The sequence below is a fragment of the Myxine glutinosa genome, chromosome 1, assembly GCF_964187855.1.
Source record: "Myxine glutinosa chromosome 1, kmMyxGlut1.1, whole genome shotgun sequence".
Taxonomy (NCBI): Eukaryota; Metazoa; Chordata; class Myxini; order Myxiniformes; family Myxinidae; genus Myxine; species Myxine glutinosa.
Window position 1 is genome coordinate 29,432,872 of NC_136261.1, and position 18,579 is coordinate 29,451,450.

Sequence of the window (18,579 nt, forward strand, 5' to 3'; positions counted from 1 at the left end):
TCCTAATGACTCCAGGTTTGCTCTTTACTACTTTTTAATTTTTTTAGTTCCTCCTAATGACTCCATCTTTGCTCTTTACTATATTTTTATTTTTTATTTTTTTGTTCGCTCTTTACTATTTTTTTTTTTTTTTTTTTTAGTTCCTCCTAATGACTCAATCTTTGCTCTTTACTATATTTTTATTTTTTATTTTTTTGTTCGCTCTTTACTATTTTTTTTTTTTTTTTTTTTAGTTCCTCCTAATGACTCAATCTTTGCTCTTTACTATATTTTTTTATTTTATTTTTTTGTTCGCTCTTTACTATTTTTTTTTTCGGTTCCTTCTGATGACTCCAATGCAGTATTTGGTTTTCCATTTCATAAGGAACAAACACAATTGCTCATATAATATATTTATCTATATGTACCCAAAAATTCCAAATCTGTCCTCACTTTAGTTTGTAAAATTAGAGAAATATTTCTGCAGCACTGATGACACAAGATTTAACTTTAAACTTCCCTTTATTTCAAGTCAAACATTCATCCATTCAGACAGTCGGAACAATATGATCGGCCACAGCTAATCTATTGGCATATTCAGTACTTTTACTTTCCTCAATTTGATGTAAACTAGCAACACCATTTACACTGCCAACCTAACCAGTCACAAGTGGATTTCAATGGGTTAAATTTTTTTTAAATGGAACATTTTCAGTTTAAAGGTAATCAAAACAGTTGTATCGAGAAAAGCTAAACTGGTTAATACTGTCGAGTCGACGGGTCACACTAACGAATCCCGCTGTACCGTGTGGTCTTTGACCATCGCCAATGAATGAAAGTCTCTTAATTCTCACTGTGTTCAACAGATTAAGCCTACAATAATTACCCTGCGCTCGCGAAGCGAAAACTCGGTTAAGCAATCGTGTGCGTATGTGTGCCGTGTCTGAATTTTAAAAAATCATTTTCTCGGCAACCCTTGGTCCGATTGACATGAACTTTTACCGCCGGAGCGCCTCTGACTGTAAAAAAATTTTGCTGATAATTATGACGTCATAGGTCACATGGTATGGACGCCATCTTGGAAAAACGTTACACCTCTATATCTCCCAAACCGCTTAATGGAAAAAATTGAAACATGGCTCATTGTCAAGTACACCCCATGGGGAATAACATATGTTAATGATGAAGTCATAGGTGCTTCCATTATGACGTCTTAATTCGACAAGTACAACGCTTGATCTGATCAGTATGGAAAAAAATAATTCCTCTGCAACTGTTAGTCCGATGAACACGAAATTTTCAGAAAATGAGCGGCTCCTCCTGTAGAATTGTTCTAATGATAATTATGACGTCATATGTAACGTTACAGGCGCCATTTTGGAAAAAATCGAAAAGAGTTGCACCTCTACATCTCCGAAACCACTCCATGGAAAAAATTGAAACATGGCTCATTGTCAAGTACTCCCCTTGGGGAATAAGATGTGTTACTGATAATGTCATTGGTGCTGTAATTATGACATCATAATTCGACAGGGGCAATGCTTAGCCTGATCAGTATGAAATTTATTGAGCATAATCTATGCAACAATTATATTAGAGAATATAAATTTATGATGTAATTGCTCACGTGGTCTGGCGGCCATATTGGATCAAAGGGGAAAAAAACTTCAAAAACAGTGTAACCAGAAGAGTTGGCTCACACTAAGATGACTGCACAGGGTAAGTATTCTATGAATACGATCTAGTTTATTGATTTGTTTACTATTTGTCTCTAATATGTAGTTAAGTGAGGTTAAAGGTATGTTAGAGTGATCGAAAACGTGCCCTGGGAACCCAGCCCCCATTATAATACTATATCTATGGGAATATCCTTCTGCTCAACATCATTTTGATTAAGTTGCACTTTCTCGGAACGCGTCCACAACGTTAAATGGAAACTTGCTGTGGTGTGTTTTAAATTAACAATTATACAATTTATTTCAGTAAATATCACTCATTGCAATTTTATTTTCAATTATGCAATTTAATTTCTTAAAACATAGACAAGTCTATTCTGAGTACAAGTCGAGGCCAGGAGTTCTAGGGGAGAAGTGTCAAGGTGTATCCCCAAAAATACGGTAATTAAAATGGTTTATTTAAAGCAATTAATATGTGTGGGAGGGGCGTTGGTTAGACAAGACGCTAATAAATAAATGGAATGAACCAGGTGGTCAAAAGACGAGTGGGGAGCACAAAAACTTCATACAATAGAGCTAAACCTCATCAAGGCGCCAAATGACCGGACTCAAACTGTTAAACAAGAGGCAGGCGAGGACTTGTGCAGGAATGAGCTGCTCATGGATGTAGGATGATGGCGTCAAGCAGTTTAGCATGGCATAGGATGAAGGTGTAGCTTGGGTGGGAAAGGAGAGGATGGCGATGTAGTGCGGTGGCATTCTCAGTCTCTTTAACCAGTTCTTCGTGGGGGGTGACAAATACGGGGGCATTTTCGGTCTCTTGAATAAGTTATTTGTGGGGAATGATAAAGCATGGAGAGGACGCACGTGTGCACTCAGCAGTTTTGATGTTCTCTTGAGACTACCTTTAGCTGGTGTCCATTGGCCAATCCACGAGGAGCGGCCATTCCACGAAGATAAAACTAGTGGAATCCCAAACGTTCCCCCCATTCCCCCCCTACCCAAATTAAATGAAGCATTTGTAAAACAAATTTGAGTGTAATGGTGTGGTTCGTATTATCAGTTGTGTGCACTCATGGATTAGAAAGAGTGTGAAAGTGGGACAGGCAAATTGTGCTCCTTTGTATTGAAAGAGTGACAGTTTGCACATCTGTTGGATTACCTAAGCAAATCTTTTAGCTCCTCCATTTAAAAAATGCAAGCAAGCAATTTTTATTTTCCAACCGTCGTTCAGCATTTTCATGTCAAAGTTTGTCTACATGACAGCTTGGCATCAAAAAAAAAGATAACTTCTGCTCAGAAAACCAAATAGATAAATGCTCAAAGCAAACTGCAGATGTCAAACTAAGAGCCATTAATCAACAAAACTTAGAAGCATTTGCGGTGCACAATGGAAGGCCCAGATTCATCAAACTCCTGCTTGCTGATCCACATTGGCTGGAAAGTGGACAGGGATGCTAGGATGGAACCCCCGATCCACACAGAATACTTTCGATCAGGAGGATCAATGATCTGGAAGGAAATTGAAGGATCAGAGTCCAAAAGAGAAAACATGGGACTGCCCAAAGGGAGAAAAAAGGGAGAGCCCAAAGGAGGATAAAGGGGAGAGCTCAAAGGAGGATAAAGGGGAGAGCCCAAAGGGAGAAAAAGGGGAGAGCCCAAAGGGAGAAAAAGGGGAGAGCCCAAAGGAAGAAAAAGGGGAGAGCCCAAAGGGAGAAAAATGGGAGAGCCCAAAGGAAGAAAAAGGGGAGAGCCCAAAGGAAGAAAAAGGGGAGAGCCCAAAGGAAGAAAAATGGGAGAGCCCAAAGGAAGAAAAAGGGGAGAGCCCAAAGGGAGAAAAAGGGGAGAGCCCAAAGGAAGAAAAAGGGGAGAGCCCAAAGGGAGAAAAATGGGAGAGCCCAAAGGAAGAAAAAGGGGAGAGCCCAAAGGAAGAAAAAGGGGAGAGCCCAAAGGAAGAAAAAGGGGAGAGCCCAAAGGAAGAAAAATGGGAGAGCCCAAAGGAAGAAAAAGGGGAGAGGCCAAAGGAAGAAAAAGGGGAGAGCCCAAAGGGAGAAAAAGGGGAGAGCCCAAAGGAAGAAAAAGGGGAGAGCCCAAAGGGAGAAAAAGGGGAGAGCTCAAAGGAGGATAAAGGGGAGAGCCCAAAGGGAGAAAAAGGGGAGAGGCCAAAGAAGGAAAAAGGGGAGAGGCCAAAGAAGGAAAAAGTGGAGAGGCCAAAGGAAGAAAAAGGGGAGAGCTCAAAGGAGGATAAAGGGGAGAGCCCAAAGGAAGGAAAAGGGGAGACCCCAAAGGAGGATAAAGGGGAGAGCCCAAAGGGAGAAAAAATGGAGAGCCCAAAGGAAGAAAAAGGGGAGAGCCCAAAGGAAGAAAAATGGGAGAGCCCAAAGGAAGAAAAAGGGGAGAGCCCAAAGGAAGAAAAAGGGGAGAGCCCAAAGGGAGAAAAATGGGAGAGCCCAAAGGAAGAAAAAGGGGAGAGCCCAAAGGAAGAAAAAGGGGAGAGCCCAAAGGAAGAAAAAGGGGAGAGGCCAAAGGAAGAAAAAGGGGAGAGCCCAAAGGGAGAAAAAAGGGAGAGCCCAAAAGAAGAAAAACGGGAGAGCCCAAAGGAAGAAAAAGGGGAGAGCCCAAAGGGAGAAAAAGGGGAGAGCTCAAAGGGAGAAAAAGGGGAGAGCCCAAAGGAAGAAAAAAGGGAGAGCCCAAAAGAAGAAAAACGGGAGAGCCCAAAGGAAGAAAAAGGGGAGAGGCCAAAGGAAGAAAAAAGGGAGAGCCCAAAAGAAGAAAAAAGGGAGAGCCCAAAGGGAGAAAAAGGGGAGAGCCCAAAGGGAGAAAAACGGGAGAGCCCAAAGGAAGAAAAAGGGGAGAGCCCAAAGGGAGAAAAAGGGGAGAGCTCAAAGGGAGAAAAAGGGGAGAGCCCAAAGGAAGAAAAAAGGGAGAGCCCAAAAGAAGAAAAACGGGAGAGCCCAAAGGAAGAAAAAGGGGAGAGGCCAAAGGAAGAAAAAGGGGAGAGCCCAAAGGAAGAAAAAAGGGAGAGCCCAAAAGAAGAAAAACGGGAGAGCCCAAAGGAAGAAAAAGGGGAGAGCCCAAAGGGAGAAAAAGGGGAGAGCCCAAAGGAAGAAAAAAGGGAGAGCCCAAAAGAAGAAAAACGGGAGAGCCCAAAGGAAGAAAAAGGGGAGAGGCCAAAGGAAGAAAAAGGGGAGAGCCCAAAGGAAGAAAAAGGGGAGAGCCCAAAGGGAGAAAAAAGGGAGAGCCCAAAAGAAGAAAAACGGGAGAGCCCAAAGGAAGAAAAAGGGGAGAGCCCAAAGGAAGAAAAAGGGGAGAGCCCAAAGGAAGAAAAATGGGAGAGGCCAAAGGAAGAAAAAGGGGAGAGGCCAAAGGAAGAAAAAGGGGAGAGCCCAAAGGAAGAAAAAGGGGAGAGCCCAAAGGAAGAAAAAGGGGAGAGCCCAAAGGAAGAAAAAGGGGAGAGCCCAAAGGGAGAAAAAGGGAAGAGCCCAAAGGAAGAAAAAGGGGAGAGCCCAAAGGAAGAAAAAGGGGAGAGGCCAAAGGAAGAAAAAGGGGAGAGCCCAAAGGAAGAAAAAGGGGAGAGCCCAAAGGGAGAAAAAAGGGAGAGCCCAAAAGAAGAAAAACGGGAGAGCCCAAAGGAAGAAAAAGGGGAGAGCCCAAAGGAAGAAAAAGGGGAGACCCCAAAGGAAGAAAAAGGGGAGAGGCCAAAGGAAGAAAAAGGGGAGAGCCCAAAGGAAGAAAAAGGGGAGAGCCCAAAGGAAGAAAAAGGGGAGACCCCAAAGGAGGATAAAGGGGAGAGCCCAAAAGAAGAAAAACGGGAGAGCCCAAAGGAGAATAAAGGGGAGAGCCCAAAGGGAGAAAAAAGGGAGAGCCCAAAGGAGGATAAAAGGGAGAGCCCAAAGGGAGAAAAAAGGGAAAGCCCAAAAGAAGAAAAACGGGAGAGCCCAAAGGAGGATAAAAGGGAGAGCCCAAAGGGAGAAAAAAGGGGAGAGCCCAAAGGGAGAAAAAAGGGAGAGCCCAAAGGAAGAAAAAGGGGAGAGCCCAAAGGGAGAAAAAGGGGAGAGCACAAAGCAGGATAAAGGGGAGAGCCCAAAGGGAGAAAAAAGGGAGAGCCCAAAGGAAGAAAAAGGGGAGAGCCCAAAGGGAGAAAAAAGGGAGAGCCCAAAGCAGGATAAAGGGGAGAGCCCAAAGGGAGAAAAAAGGGAGAGCCCAAAGGAGGATAAAAGGGAGAGCCCAAAGAAGAAAAAAGGGAGAGCCCAAAGGAAGAAAAAGGGGAGACCCCAAAGGAAGAAAAAGGGGAGACCCCAAAGGAGGAAAAAGGGGAGAGGCCAAAGGAAGAAAAAGGGGAGAGGCCAAAGGAAGAAAAAGGGGAGAGGCCAAAGGAGGAAAAAGGGGAGAGCTCAAAGGAGGAAAAAGGGGAGAGCTCAAAGTAGGAAAAAGGGGAGAGGCCAAAGGAGGAAAAAGGGGAGAGGCCAAAGGAGGAAAAAGGGGAGAGGCCAAAGGAAGAAAAAGGGGAGAGCTCAAAGGAGGAAAAAGGGGAGAGGCCAAAGGAGGAAAAAGGGGAGAGGCCAAAGGAAGAAAAAGGGGAGAGCTCAAAGGAGGAAAAAGGGGAGAGCCCAAAGGAAGAAAAAAGGGAGAGCCCAAAAGAAGAATAACGGGAGAGCCCAAAGAAGAAAAAGGGGAGACCCCAAAGGAAGAAAAAGGGGAGACCCCAAAGGAGGAAAAAGGGGAGAGCTCAAAGGGAGAAAAAAGGGAGGGCCCAAAAGAAGAATAACGGGAGAGCCCAAAGAAGAAAAAGGGGAGACCCCAAAGGAAGAAAAAGGGGAGACCCCAAAGGAGGAAAAAGGGGAGAGCCCAAAGGGAGAAAAAAGGGAGAGCCCAAAAGAAGAATAACGGGAGAGCCCAAAGAAGAAAAAGGGGAACCCCAAAGGAAGAAAAAGGGGAGACCCCAAAGGAGGAAAAAGGGGAGAGCTCAAAGGAAGAAAAAGGGGAGACCCCAAAGGAAGAAAAAGGGGAGACCCCAAAGGAAGAAAAAGGGGAGACCCCAAAGGAAGAAAAAGGGGAGACCCCAAAGGAGGAAAAAGGGGAGAGGCCAAAGGAAGAAAAAGGGGAGAGGCCAAAGGAAGAAAAAGGGGTGAGGCCAAAGGAGGAAAAAGGGGAGAGCTCAAAGGAGGAAAAAGGGGAGAGCTCAAAGGAGGAAAAAGGGGAGAGGCCAAAGGAGGAAAAAGGGGAGAGGCCAAAGGAGGAAAAAGGGGAGAGGCCAAAGGAGGAAAAAGGGGAGAGGCCAAAGGAGGAAAAAGGGGAGAGGCCAAAGGAAGAAAAAGGGGAGAGGCCAAAGGAAGAAAAAGGGGAGAGGCCAAAGGAGGAAAAAGGGGAGAGCTCAAAGGAGGAAAAAGGGGAGAGCTCAAAGGAGGAAAAAGGGGAGAGGCCAAAGGAGGAAAAAAGGGAGAGCCCAAAAGAAGAAAAACGGGAGAGCCCAAAGAAGAAAAAGGGGAGACCCCAAAGAAGAAAAAGGGGAGACCCCAAAGGAAGAAAAAGGGGAGACCCCAAAGGAGGAAAAAGGGGAGAGGCCAAAGGAAGAAAAAGGGGAGAGGCCAAAGAAGAAAAAGGGGAGACCCCAAAGGAAGAAAAAGGGGAGACCCCAAAGGAGGAAAATGGGGAGAGGCCAAAGGAAGAAAAAGGGGAGAGCTCAAAGGAAGAAAAAGGGGAGAGCCCAAAAGAAGAAAAACGGGAGAGCCCAAAGAAGAAAAAGGGGAGACCCCAAAGGAAGAAAAAGGGGAGACCCCAAAGGAGGAAAAAGGGGAGAGCCCAAAGAAGAAAAAGGGGAGACCCCAAAGGAAGAAAAAGGGGAGACCCCAAAGGAGGAAAAAGGGGAGAGGCCAAAGGAGGAAAAAAGGGAGAGCCCAAAAGAAGAAAAACGGGAGAGCCCAAAGAAGAAAAAGGGGAGACCCCAAAGGAAGAAAAAGGGGAGACCCCAAAGGAGGAAAAAGGGGAGAGCCCAAAGAAGAAAAAGGGGAGACCCCAAAGGAAGAAAAAGGGGAGACCCCAAAGGAGGAAAAAGGGGAGAGGCCAAAGGAAGAAAAAGGGGAGCAGCCAAAGAAGAAAAAGGGGAGACCCCAAAGGAAGAAAAGGGGGAGACCCCAAAGGAGGAAAAAGGGGAGAGGCCAAAGGAAGAAAAAGGGGAGAGCTCAAAGGAAGAAAAAGGGGAGACCCCAAAGGAAGAAAAAGGGGAGAGGCCAAAGGAGGAAAAAAGGGAGAGCCCAAAAGAAGAAAAACGGGAGAGCCCAAAGAAGAAAAAGGGGAGGCCCCAAAGGAAGAAAAAGGGGAGACCCCAAAGGAGGAAAAAGGGGAGAGGCCAAAGGAAGAAAAAGGGGAGAGGCCAAAGGAAGAAAAAGGGGAGAGGCCAAAGGAGGAAAAATGGGAGAGCTCAAAGGAGGAAAAAGGGGAGAGCTCAAAGGAGGAAAAAGGGGAGAGGCCAAAGGAGGAAAAAGGGGAGAGCTCAAAGGAGGAAAAAGGGGAGAGCTCAAAGGAGGAAAAAGGGGAGAGGCCAAAGGAGGAAAAAGGGGAGAGGCCAAAGGAAGAAAAAGGGGAGAGCTCAAAGGAGGAAAAAGGGGAGAGCCCAAAGGAGGAAAAAGGGGAGAGGACAAAGAAGGAAAAAGGGGAGAGGCCAAAGGAAGAAAAAGGGGAGAGCTCAAAGGAAGAAAAATGGGAGAGCCCAAAGGAAGAAAAAGGGGAGAGCCCAAAGGAGGAAAAAGGGGAGAGGCCAAAGAAGGAAAAAGGGGAGAGGCCAAAGGAGGAAAAAGGGGAGAGCCCAAAGGAAGAAAAAGGGGAGAGCCAAAGGAAGAAAAATGGGAGAGCCCAAAGGAGGAAAAAGGGGAGAGCCCAAAGGAAGAAATAGGGGAGAGCCCAAAGGAGGAAAAAGGGGAGAGCCCAAAGGAGGAAAAAGGGGAGAGGCCAAAGAAGGAAAAAGGGGAGAGGCCAAAGGAGGAAAAAGGGGAGAGCCCAAAGAAGGAAAAAGGGGAGAGGCCAAAGGAAGAAATAGGGGAGAGCCCAAAGGAGGAAAAAGGGGAGAGCCCAAAGGAGGAAAAAGGGGAGAGGCCAAAGAAGGAAAAAGGGGAGAGGCCAAAGGAGGAAAAAGGGGAGAGCCCAAAGAAGGAAAAAGGGGAGAGGCCAAAGAAGGAAAAAGGGGAGAGGCCAAAGGAAGAAAAAGGGGAGAGCTCAAAGGAAGAAAAATGGGAGAGCCCAAAGGAAGAAAAAGGGGAGAGCCCAAAGGAAGAAAAAGGGGAGAGCCCAAAGGAAGAAAAAGGGGAGAGCTCAAAGGAGGAAAAAGGGGAGAGCTCAAAGGAGGAAAAAGGGGAGAGCCCAAAGGAAGAAAAAGGGGAGAGCTCAAAGGAAGAAAAAGGGGAGAGCTCAAAGGAGGAAAAAGGGGAGAGCCCAAAGGAGGAAAAAGGGGAGAGGCCAAAGAAGGAAAAAGGGGAGAGGCCAAAGGAAGAAAAAGGGGAGAGCCCAAAGGAGGAAAAAGGGGAGAGCTCAAAGGAAGAAAAAGGGGAGAGCCCAAAGGAGGAAAAAGGGGAGAGGCCAAAGAAGGAAAAAGGGGAGAGGCCAAAGGAGGAAAAAGGGGAGAGCTCAAAGGAAGTAAAATGGGAGAGCCCAAAGGAAGAAAAATGGGAGAGGCCAAAGGAAGAAAAATGGGAGAGCTCAAAGGAAGAAAAATGGGAGAGCCCAAAGGAAGAAAAATGGGAGAGCTCAAAGGAAGAAAAAGGGGAGAGCCCAAAGGAGGAAAAAGGGGAGAGGCCAAAGGAAGAAAAAGGGGAGACCCCAAAGGAAGAAAAAGGGGAGAGGCCAAAGGAGGAAAAAAGGGAGAGCCCAAAAGAAGGAAAAAGGGGAGAGCCCAAAGGAGGAAAAAGGGGAGAGCTCAAAGGAAGAAAAAGGGGAGAGCCCAAAGAAGGAAAAAGGGGAGAGCCCAAAGGAGGAAAAAGGGGAGAGCTCAAAGGAAGAAAAAGGGGAGAGCCCAAAGGAGGAAAAAGGGGAGAGGCCAAAGAAGGAAAAAGGGGAGAGGCCAAAGGAGGAAAAAGGTGAGAGGCCAAAGGAAGAAAAAGAGGAGAGCTCAAAGGAAGAAAAATGGGAGAGCCCAAAGGAAGAAAAATGGGAGAGCCCAAAGGAAGAAAAATGGGAGAGCCCAAAGGAAGAAAAAGGGGGGAGCCCAAAGGAGGAAAAAGGGGAGAGGCCAAAGAAGGAAAAAGGGGAGAGGCCAAAGAAGGAAAAAGGTGAGAGGCCAAAGGAAGAAAAAGGGGAGAGCTCAAAGGAAGAAAAATGGGAGAGCCCAAAGGAAGAAAAATGGGAGAGGCCAAAGGAAGAAAAATGGGAGAGCCCAAAGGAAGAAAAATGGGAGAGCCCAAAGGAACAAAAATGGGAGAGCCCAAAGGAAGAAAAATGGGACAGCCCAAAGGAACAAAAATGGGAGAGCTCAAAGGAAGAAAAATGGGAGAGCCCAAAGGAAGAAAAAGGGGAGAGCCCAAAGGAAGAAAAAGGGGAGAGGCCAAAGAAGTAAAAAGGGGAGAGGCCAAAGGAGGAAAAAGGGGAGAGCCCAAAGAAGGAAAAAGGGGAGAGCCCAAAGGAGGAAAAAGGGGAGAGCTCAAAGGAGGAAAAAGGGGAGAGGCCAAAGGAGGAAAAAGGGGAGAGCTCAAAGGAGGAAAAAGGGGAGAGCTCAAAGGAGGAAAAAGGGGAGAGGCCAAAGAAGGAAAAAGGGGAGAGGCCAAAGGAGGAAAAAGGGGAGAGCTCAAAGGAGGAAAAAGGGGAGAGCCCAAAGGAGGAAAAAGGGGAGAGCCCAAAGGAGGAAAAAGGGGAGAGGCCAAAGAAGTAAAAAGGGGAGAGGCCAAAGGAGGAAAAAGGGGAGAGCCCAAAGAAGGAAAAAGGGGAGAGCCCAAAGGAGGAAAAAGGGGAGAGCTCAAAGGAGGAAAAAGGGGAGAGGCCAAAGGAGGAAAAAGGGGAGAGCTCAAAGGAGGAAAAAGGGGAGAGCTCAAAGGAGGAAAAAGGGGAGAGGCCAAAGAAGGAAAAAGGGGAGAGGCCAAAGGAGGAAAAAGGGGAGAGCTCAAAGGAGGAAAAAGGGGAGAGCCCAAAGGAGGAAAAAGGGGAGAGCCCAAAGGAGGAAAAAGGGGAGAGCTCAAAGGAGGAAAAAAGGGAGAGCCCAAAGAAGGAAAAAGGGGAGAGGCCAAAGGAGGAAAAAGGGGAGAGCTCAAAGGAGGAAAAAGGGGAGAGCCCAAAGGAGGAAAAAGGGGAGAGGCCAAAGAAGGAAAAAGGGGAGAGGCCAAAGGAAGAAAAAGGGGAGAGCCCAAAGGAGGAAAAAGGGGAGAGGCCAAAGAAGGAAAAAGGGGAGAGGCCAAAGGAAGAAAAAGGGGAGAGCTCAAAGGAAGAAAAATGGGAGAGCCCAAAGGAAGAAAAATGGGAGAGCCCAAAGGAAGAAAAATGGGAGAGCCCAAAGGAAGAAAAATGGGAGAGCTCAAAGGAAGAAAAATGGGAGAGCCCAAAGGAAGAAAAAGGGGAGAGCCCAAAGGAGGAAAAAGGGGAGAGGCCAAAGAAGGAAAAAGGGGAGAGGCCAAAGGAGGAAAAAGGGGAGAGCTCAAAGGAAGAAAAAGGGGAGAGGCCAAAGAAGGAAAAAGGGGAGAGGCCAAAGAAGGAAAAAGTGGAGAGGCCAAAGGAAGAAAAAGGGGAGAGCTCAAAGGAAGAAAAATGGGAGAGCCCAAAGGAAGAAAAATGGGAGAGCTCAAAGGAGGAAAAAGGGGAGAGCCCAAAGGAAGAAAAAGGGGAGAGCCCAAAGGAGGAAAAAGGGGAGAGGCCAAAGAAGGAAAAAGGGGAGAGGCCAAAGGAGGAAAAAGGGGAGAGGCCAAAGGAGGAAAAAGGGGAGAGCCCAAAGAAGGAAAAAGGGGAGAGGCCAAAGGAAGAAAAAGGGGAGAGCCCAAAGAAGGAAAAAGGGGAGAGGCCAAAGGAGGAAAAAGGGGAGAGCCCAAAGAAGGAAAAAGGGGAGAGGCCAAAGGAGGAAAAAGGGGAGAGCTCAAAGGAGGAAAAAGGGGAGAGCTCAAAGGAAGAAAAAGGGGAGAGCCCAAAGAAGGAAAAAGGGGAGAGGCCAAAGGAGGAAAAAGGGGAGAGCCCAAAGAAGGAAAAAGGGGAGAGGCCAAAGGAGGAAAAAGGGGAGAGCTCAAAGGAGGAAAAAGGGGAGAGCCCAAAGGAGGAAAAAGGGGAGAGCTCAAAGGAGGAAAAAGGGGAGAGCCCAAAGAAGGAAAAAGGGGAGAGGCCAAAGGAGGAAAAAGGGGAGAGCTCAAAGGAGGAAAAAGGGGAGAGGCCAAAGGAGGAAAAAGGGAGAGCTCAAAGGAGGAAAAAGGGGAGAGCCCAAAGAAGGAAAAAGGGGAGAGGCCAAAGGAAGAAAAAGGGGAGAGCCCAAAGAAGGAAAAAGGGGAGAGGCCAAAGGAGGAAAAAGGGGAGAGCCCAAAGAAGGAAAAAGGGGAGAGGCCAAAGGAGGAAAAAGGGGAGAGCTCAAAGGAGGAAAAAGGGGAGAGCTCAAAGGAAGAAAAAGGGGAGAGCCCAAAGAAGGAAAAAGGGGCGAGGCCAAAGGAGGAAAAAGGGGAGAGCCCAAAGAAGGAAAAAGGGGAGAGGCCAAAGGAGGAAAAAGGGGAGAGCTCAAAGGAGGAAAAAGGGGAGAGCCCAAAGGAGGAAAAAGGGGAGAGCCCAAAGGAGGAAAAAGGGGAGAGCTCAAAGGAGGAAAAAGGGGAGAGCCCAAAGAAGGAAAAAGGGGAGAGGCCAAAGGAGGAAAAAGGGGAGAGCCCAAAGGAGGAAAAAGGGGAGAGGCCAAAGAAGGAAAAATGGGAGAGGCCAAAGGAAGAAAAAGGGGAGAGCCCAAAGGAGGAAAAAGGGGAGAGGCCAAAGAAGGAAAAAGGGGAGAGGCCAAAGGAAGAAAAAGGGGAGAGCTCAAAGGAAGAAAAATGGGAGAGCCCAAAGGAAGAAAAATGGGAGAGCCCAAAGGAAGAAAAATGGGAGAGCCCAAAGGAAGAAAAATGGGAGAGCCCAAAGGAAGAAAAAGGGGAGAGCCCAAAGGAGGAAAAAGGGGAGAGGCCAAAGAAGGAAAAAGGGGAGAGGCCAAAGGAGGAAAAAGGGGAGAGCCCAAGGAAGGAAAAAGGGGAGAGGCCAAAGGAGGAAAAAGGGGAGAGCCCAAGGAAGGAAAAAGGGGAGAGGCCAAAGGAAGAAAAAGGGGAGAGCTCAAAGGAAGAAAAAGGGGAGAGCTCAAAGGAAGAAAAAGGGGAGAGCCCAAAGGAAGAAAAAGGGGAGAGCTCAAAGGAGGAAAAAGGGGAGAGCCCAAAGGAAGAAAAAGGGGAGAGCCCAAAGGAGGAAAAAGGGGAGAGCCCAAAGAAGGAAAAAGGGGAGAGGCCAAAGGAGGAAAAAGGGGAGAGCCCAAGGAAGGAAAAAGGGGAGAGGCCAAAGGAGGAAAATGGGGAGAGCCCAAGGAAGGAAAAAGGGGAGAGCCCAATGGAAGAAAAAGGGGAGAGCTCAAAGGAGGAAAAAGGGGAGAGCTCAAAGGAGGAAAAAGGGGAGAGCCCAAAGGAAGAAAAAGGGGAGAGCTCAAAGGAGGAAAAAGGGGAGAGCTCAAAGGAGGAAAAAGGGGAGAGCCCAAAGGAGGAAAAAGGGGAGAGCCCAAAGAAGGAAAAAGGGGAGAGGCCAAAGAAGGAAAAAGGGGAGAGGCCAAAGGAAGAAAAAGGGGAGAGCTCAAAGGAAGAAAAATGGGAGAGCCCAAAGGAAGAAAAAGGGGAGAGCTCAAAGGAGGAAAAAGGGGAGAGCTCAAAGGAGGAAAAAGGGGAGAGCCCAAAGGAGGAAAAAGGGGAGAGCCCAAAGAAGGAAAAAGGGGAGAGGCCAAAGGAAGAAAAAGGGGAGAGCTCAAAGGAAGAAAAATGGGAGAGCCCAAAGGAAGAAAAATGGGAGAGCCCAAAGGAAGAAAAAGGGGAGAGCCCAAAGGAGGAAAAAGGGGAGAGGCCAAAGAAGGAAAAAGGGGAGAGCCCAAAGGAAGAAAAAGGGGAGAGCTCAAAGGAAGAAAAATGGGAGAGCCCAAAGGAAGAAAAATGGGAGAGCCCAAAGGAAGAAAAAGGGGAGAGCCCAAAGGAAGAAAAAGGGGAGACCCCAAAGGAGGAAAAAGGGGAGAGCTCAAAGGAAGAAAAATGGGAGAGCCCAAAGGAAGAAAAAGGGGAGAGCCCAAAGGAAGAAAAAGGGGAGACCCCAAAGGAGGAAAAAGGGGAGAGCTCAAAGGAAGAAAAATGGGAGACCCCAAAGGAGGAAAAAGGGGAGAGCCCAAAGGAAGAAAAAGGGGAGAGCCCAAAGGAAGAAAAAGGGGAGAGCTCAAAGGAGGAAAAAGGGGAGACCCCAAAGGAAGAAAAAGGGGAGAGCCCAAAGGAGGAAAAAGGGGAGAGCTCAAAGGAAGAAAAATGGGAGAGCCCAAAGGAAGAAAAAGGGGAGAGCCCAAAGGAAGAAAAAGGGGAGAGCCCAAAGGAAGAAAAAGGGGAGAGCCCAAAGGAAGAAAAAGGGGAGACCCCAAAGGAAGAAAAAGGGGAGAGCCCAAAGGAAGAAAAAGGGGAGAGCTCAAAGGAGGAAAAAGGGGAGAGCTCAAAGGAAGAAAAAGGGGAGAGCCCAAAGGAAGAAAAAGGGGAGAGCCCAAAGGAGGGAAAAGGGGAGAGCCCAAAGGAGGAAAAAGGGGAGAGCTCAAAGGAAGAAAAAGGGGAGAGCCCAAAGGAGGAAAAAGGGGAAAGCCCAAAGGAAGAAAAAGGGGAGAGCCCAAAGGAAGAAAAAGGGGAGAGCCCAAAGGAAGAAAAAGGGGAGAGCCCAAAGGAAGAAAAAGGGGAGACCCCAAAGGAAGAAAAAGGGGAGACCCCAAAGGAGGAAAAAGGGGAGAGCTCAAAGGAAGAAAAATGGGAGAGCTCAAAGGAAGAAAAATGGGAGAGCCCAAAGGAAGAAAAAGGGGAGAGCTCAAAGGAAGAAAAATGGGAGAGCCCAAAGGAAGAAAAAGGGGAGAGCCCAAAGGAAGAAAAAGGGGAGAGCCCAAAGGAAGAAAAAGGGGAGACCCCAAAGGAAGAAAAAGGGGAGAGCCCAAAGGAGGAAAAAGGGGAGAGCTCAAAGGAGGAAAAAGGGGAGACCCCAAAGGAAGAAAAAGGGGAGAGCCCAAAGGAAGAAAAAGGGGAGACCCCAAAGGAAGAAAAAGGGGAGAGCTCAAAGGAGGAAAAAGGGGAGAGCTCAAAGGAGGAAAAAGGGGAGACCCCAAAGGAAGAAAAAGGGGAGAGCCCAAAGGAAGAAAAAGGGGAGAGCTCAAAGGAGGAAAAAGGGGAGAGCTCAAAGGAAGAAAAAGGGGAGAGCCCAAAGGAGGAAAAAGGGGAGACCCCAAAGGAAGAAAAAGGGGAGAGCCCAAAGGAAGAAAAAGGGGAGAGCTCAAAGGAAGAAAAAGGGGAGAGCCCAAAGGAAGAAAAAGGGGAGAGCCCAAAGGAGGAAAAAGGGGAGAGCCCATTGGAAGAAAAAGGGGAGAGCCCAAAGGAAGAAAAAGGGGAGAGCCCAAGGGTGAGAAATGGTAGGGCCAAAGGGTTAGAAACGGGAGAGGCCAAGGGTGAGAAACAGGAGAGGCCAAGGGTGAGAAACAGGAGAGGCCAAGGGTAAGAAACGGGAGAGGCAAAGGGGTGAGAAACGGGAGAGGCCAAGGTTGAGAAACAGGAGAGGCCAAGGGTGAGAAACGGGAGAGGCCAAGGGTGAGAAACGGGAGAGGCCAAGGGTGAGAAAGGGGAGAGGCCAAGGGTGAGAAACGTGAGAGGCCAAGGGTGAGAAACGGGAGAGGCCAAGGGTGAGAAAGGGGAGAGGCCAAGGGTGAGAAACGGGAGAGGCAAAGGGGTGAGAAACGGGAGAAGGCCAAGGGTGAGAAACAGGAGAGGCCAAGGGTAAGAAACGGGAGAGGCCAAGGGTGAGAAACGTGAGATGCCAAGGTTGAGAAACAGGAGAGGCCAAGGGTGAGAAACAGGAGAGGCCAAGGGTGAGAAACGGGAGAGGCCAAGGGTGAGAAACGGGAGAGGCCAAGGGTGAGTAAGGGGAGAGGCCAAGGGTGAGAAACGGGAGAGGCAAAGGGGTGAGAAACGGGAGAGGCCAAGGGTGAGAAACGGGAGAGGCCAAGGGTGAGAAACGGGAGAGGCCAAGGGTGACAAACAGGAGAGGCCAAGGGTAAGAAACGGGAGAGGCCAAGGGTGAGAAACAGGAGAGGCCAAGGGTGAGAAACAGGAGAGGCCAAGGGTAAGAAACGGGAGAGGCCAAGGGTGAGAAACGTGAGATGCCAAGGTTGAGAAACAGGAGAGGCCAAGGGTGAGAAACAGGAGAGGCCAAGGGTGAGAAACGGGAGAGGCCAAGGGTGAGAAACGGGAGAGGCCAAGGGTGAGAAAGGGGAGAGGCCAAGGGTGAGAAACGGGAGAGGCAAAGGGGTGAGAAACGGGAGAGGCCAAGGGTGAGAAACGGGAGAGGCCAAGGGTGAGAAATGGGAGAGGCCAAAGGGTAAGAAAAGGGAGAGGCCAAGGGTGAGAAATGGGAGAGGCCAAGGGTGAGCAATGGAAAAGCCCAAATAGAGAAATATCCCTCAGCCTACCTGGATCTTCATTGAGGGTGGTGCCATGGCTACGATCTCCTTCTGCATACGGTCAGCAATGCCTGGATACATGGTGCTACCACCTGACAGCACGGTGTTCGCGTACAGGTCTTTACGGATGTCCATATCACACTTCATGATGGAGTTGTACGTATACTCATGAATTCCACAATTCTCCATACCTGAGGCATGAATCATTTGGTTTCAGTTTACAAATATACCTGGCCAACCAAAGAAGGTGTTAAAATTCCCCAACAAACATACCCAGGAAAGCTGGCTGCATCATCGCCTCTGGGCAGCGGAAGCGCTCATTCCCGATGGTGATAACTTGTCCGTCAGGAAGCTCATAGCTCTTCTCCAGGGAGGAAGATGACGCTGCTGTCTGCATCTCTTGCTCAAAGTCCAGTGCAACGTAGCAAAGCTTCTCCTTGACGTCTCGTACGATTTCTCGCTCTGCTGTGGTGGTGAACGAATATCCGCGCTCGGTCAAGATCTTCATAAGATAATCTGTGAGGTCTCGGCCAGCGATGTCGGGTCGCACGATGGCGTGACGTAGAACGTAGCCCTTGTATATGGGCACGATATGAGAGACACCGTCACCGGAGTCCATCACGATACCCGTGGTGCGGCCGGACGCGTACAGAGACAGCACGGCTTGGATCTCCATGTAGATGGCAGGGGTATTGAAGGTCTCAAACATGATCTGTAGAAAGGTAATACAAAGCACATTTTCAAAGTGAATCCACCATTTCAAGTATTCAATTTCAGACTTAGATAAGAACGTTTATTTTTATTTTAACCTGAGTCATCTTCTCCCGGTTGGCTTTGGGGTTGAGTGGGGCCTCGGTGAGCAGCACGGGATGTTCTTCAGGTGCGACACTCAGCTCGTTGTAGAAGGTGTGGTGCCAGATCTTCTCCATGTCATCCCAGTTGGTGACAATACCATGTTCAATGGGGTATTTCAGTGTAAGGAGGTCACGTTTGCTTTGAGCCTCGTCACCCACATAGCTGTCCTTCTGTTCCATTCCCGCCGTCACTCCCTGGAATCGGACACCTCAAGTTAATCTCATTACTACTATGGCCGATAAGCTCTCATATTATAACAATTGTGCATTTTATGAGAAAAGCATGAAATTTCTAACATCGTTAGTGCATACCATAAGATTTATTTTCAGATGTGGAGGGAAGTCAGATTTGACCTCTGAGGACCGTGAGAGGTTAAATCCAAAATGGTCGCCAGTCCACCGAGTCTAATGTTCAAACGCGCTTAATTTTGGAACCAAATAGTGTACAAAAACATTATAGGTGTCATTTCCAACTAAATGGGGGATGCGCATTCATTTGATGATACTTTTGAGATCGCCAGAACTCAAGGACATGCATTTAGGTCAAGGTTAAAGTCAAATTACGTTAAATATCCATTTTTAGCTGCGACGAGCAGCTCTATGAGAGGCCCGCGTTGTTGTTCTTGTTGTTGGGGTGCCTTTTTGAATAGCGCATGCGCATACACTCGGACGTGCGTTGGTATGAGGTAAGAACATCGTGGACTAAAATCGCGATTTGTTTGAAGAAACCAGAATAAATTTAGCTGAAAGACAAAAAGACGCTAGTGCATGCGTATAATTTAATGACTGGTCGAATTTGGTAGCGCATATTGCAACGGATATCCTCATGATTCTACACGTCGCAGCTGGTGACCACACTGTGGTCATTTTCCTCTTTTATGGTACTGCAGTTGGAACTGCTATTGGAAAAAGTTCATTTGAACTTTTAAAACTTTATTTTTTCAGGTACAGGGATAGGTGCAGAACATCCAAAGACCAGAAATGATGAAAAAAGTGTTTACACTGCAAGGAATGATGCAATAACCTCTGAAAAAATAACTGCAGTTAACCAAGTATGTCCACAAAAGCTTACATTAAATCAAGTGCAATGATGAAAATTGGTAATGATCAAAATCTAACAGTCTCCAGAACAGAAGCACAGTGCAGTGCACTTGAATGCAGATTTGGCACACTTGCAGCGTCCAGTGCACCCTTTCTTGCAGCCACAGTGGATCAATTCATGGCACTATTTTGATGCTTCAAGGAGAGTGGTCCAAAGAGGCTGCCACCCAGTTGTCTCCTTTGTCCAGCCCCAGTCAAATGGGTCTGGCATCTCTGGATCCATGACCAATGCCTGGTTCCAACAGTTGGCCTGGTAGCAAGTGTGCTTGATGTGCTGCTTGAGTGCTGCCTGGGTTGGAGGAATGTTCTCTAGAGTTCTACACTTCTGTGTGAAGAG

General features: G+C 47.7%; 1 protein-coding gene across 1 annotated transcript in view; it reads right to left on the reverse strand.

Annotated features, from left to right (window-relative positions):
- Window positions 1-482: 482 nt before the first annotated feature.
- Window positions 483-18,579, reverse strand: part of LOC137422187 (actin, cytoplasmic 1-like) — a 34,966-nt gene continuing 16,869 nt past the window's right edge. The window contains exons 3-6 of the mRNA XM_068108952.2: window positions 17,097-17,336; window positions 16,561-16,999; window positions 16,297-16,478; window positions 483-3,167 (exon numbers count right to left, since the gene is read on the reverse strand). Coding sequence (XP_067965053.2) covers window positions 3,024-3,167; window positions 16,297-16,478; window positions 16,561-16,999; window positions 17,097-17,336 — 1,005 coding nt within the window. The 3' untranslated portion in view covers window positions 483-3,023. The remainder of the gene's footprint in view (window positions 3,168-16,296; window positions 16,479-16,560; window positions 17,000-17,096; window positions 17,337-18,579) is intronic.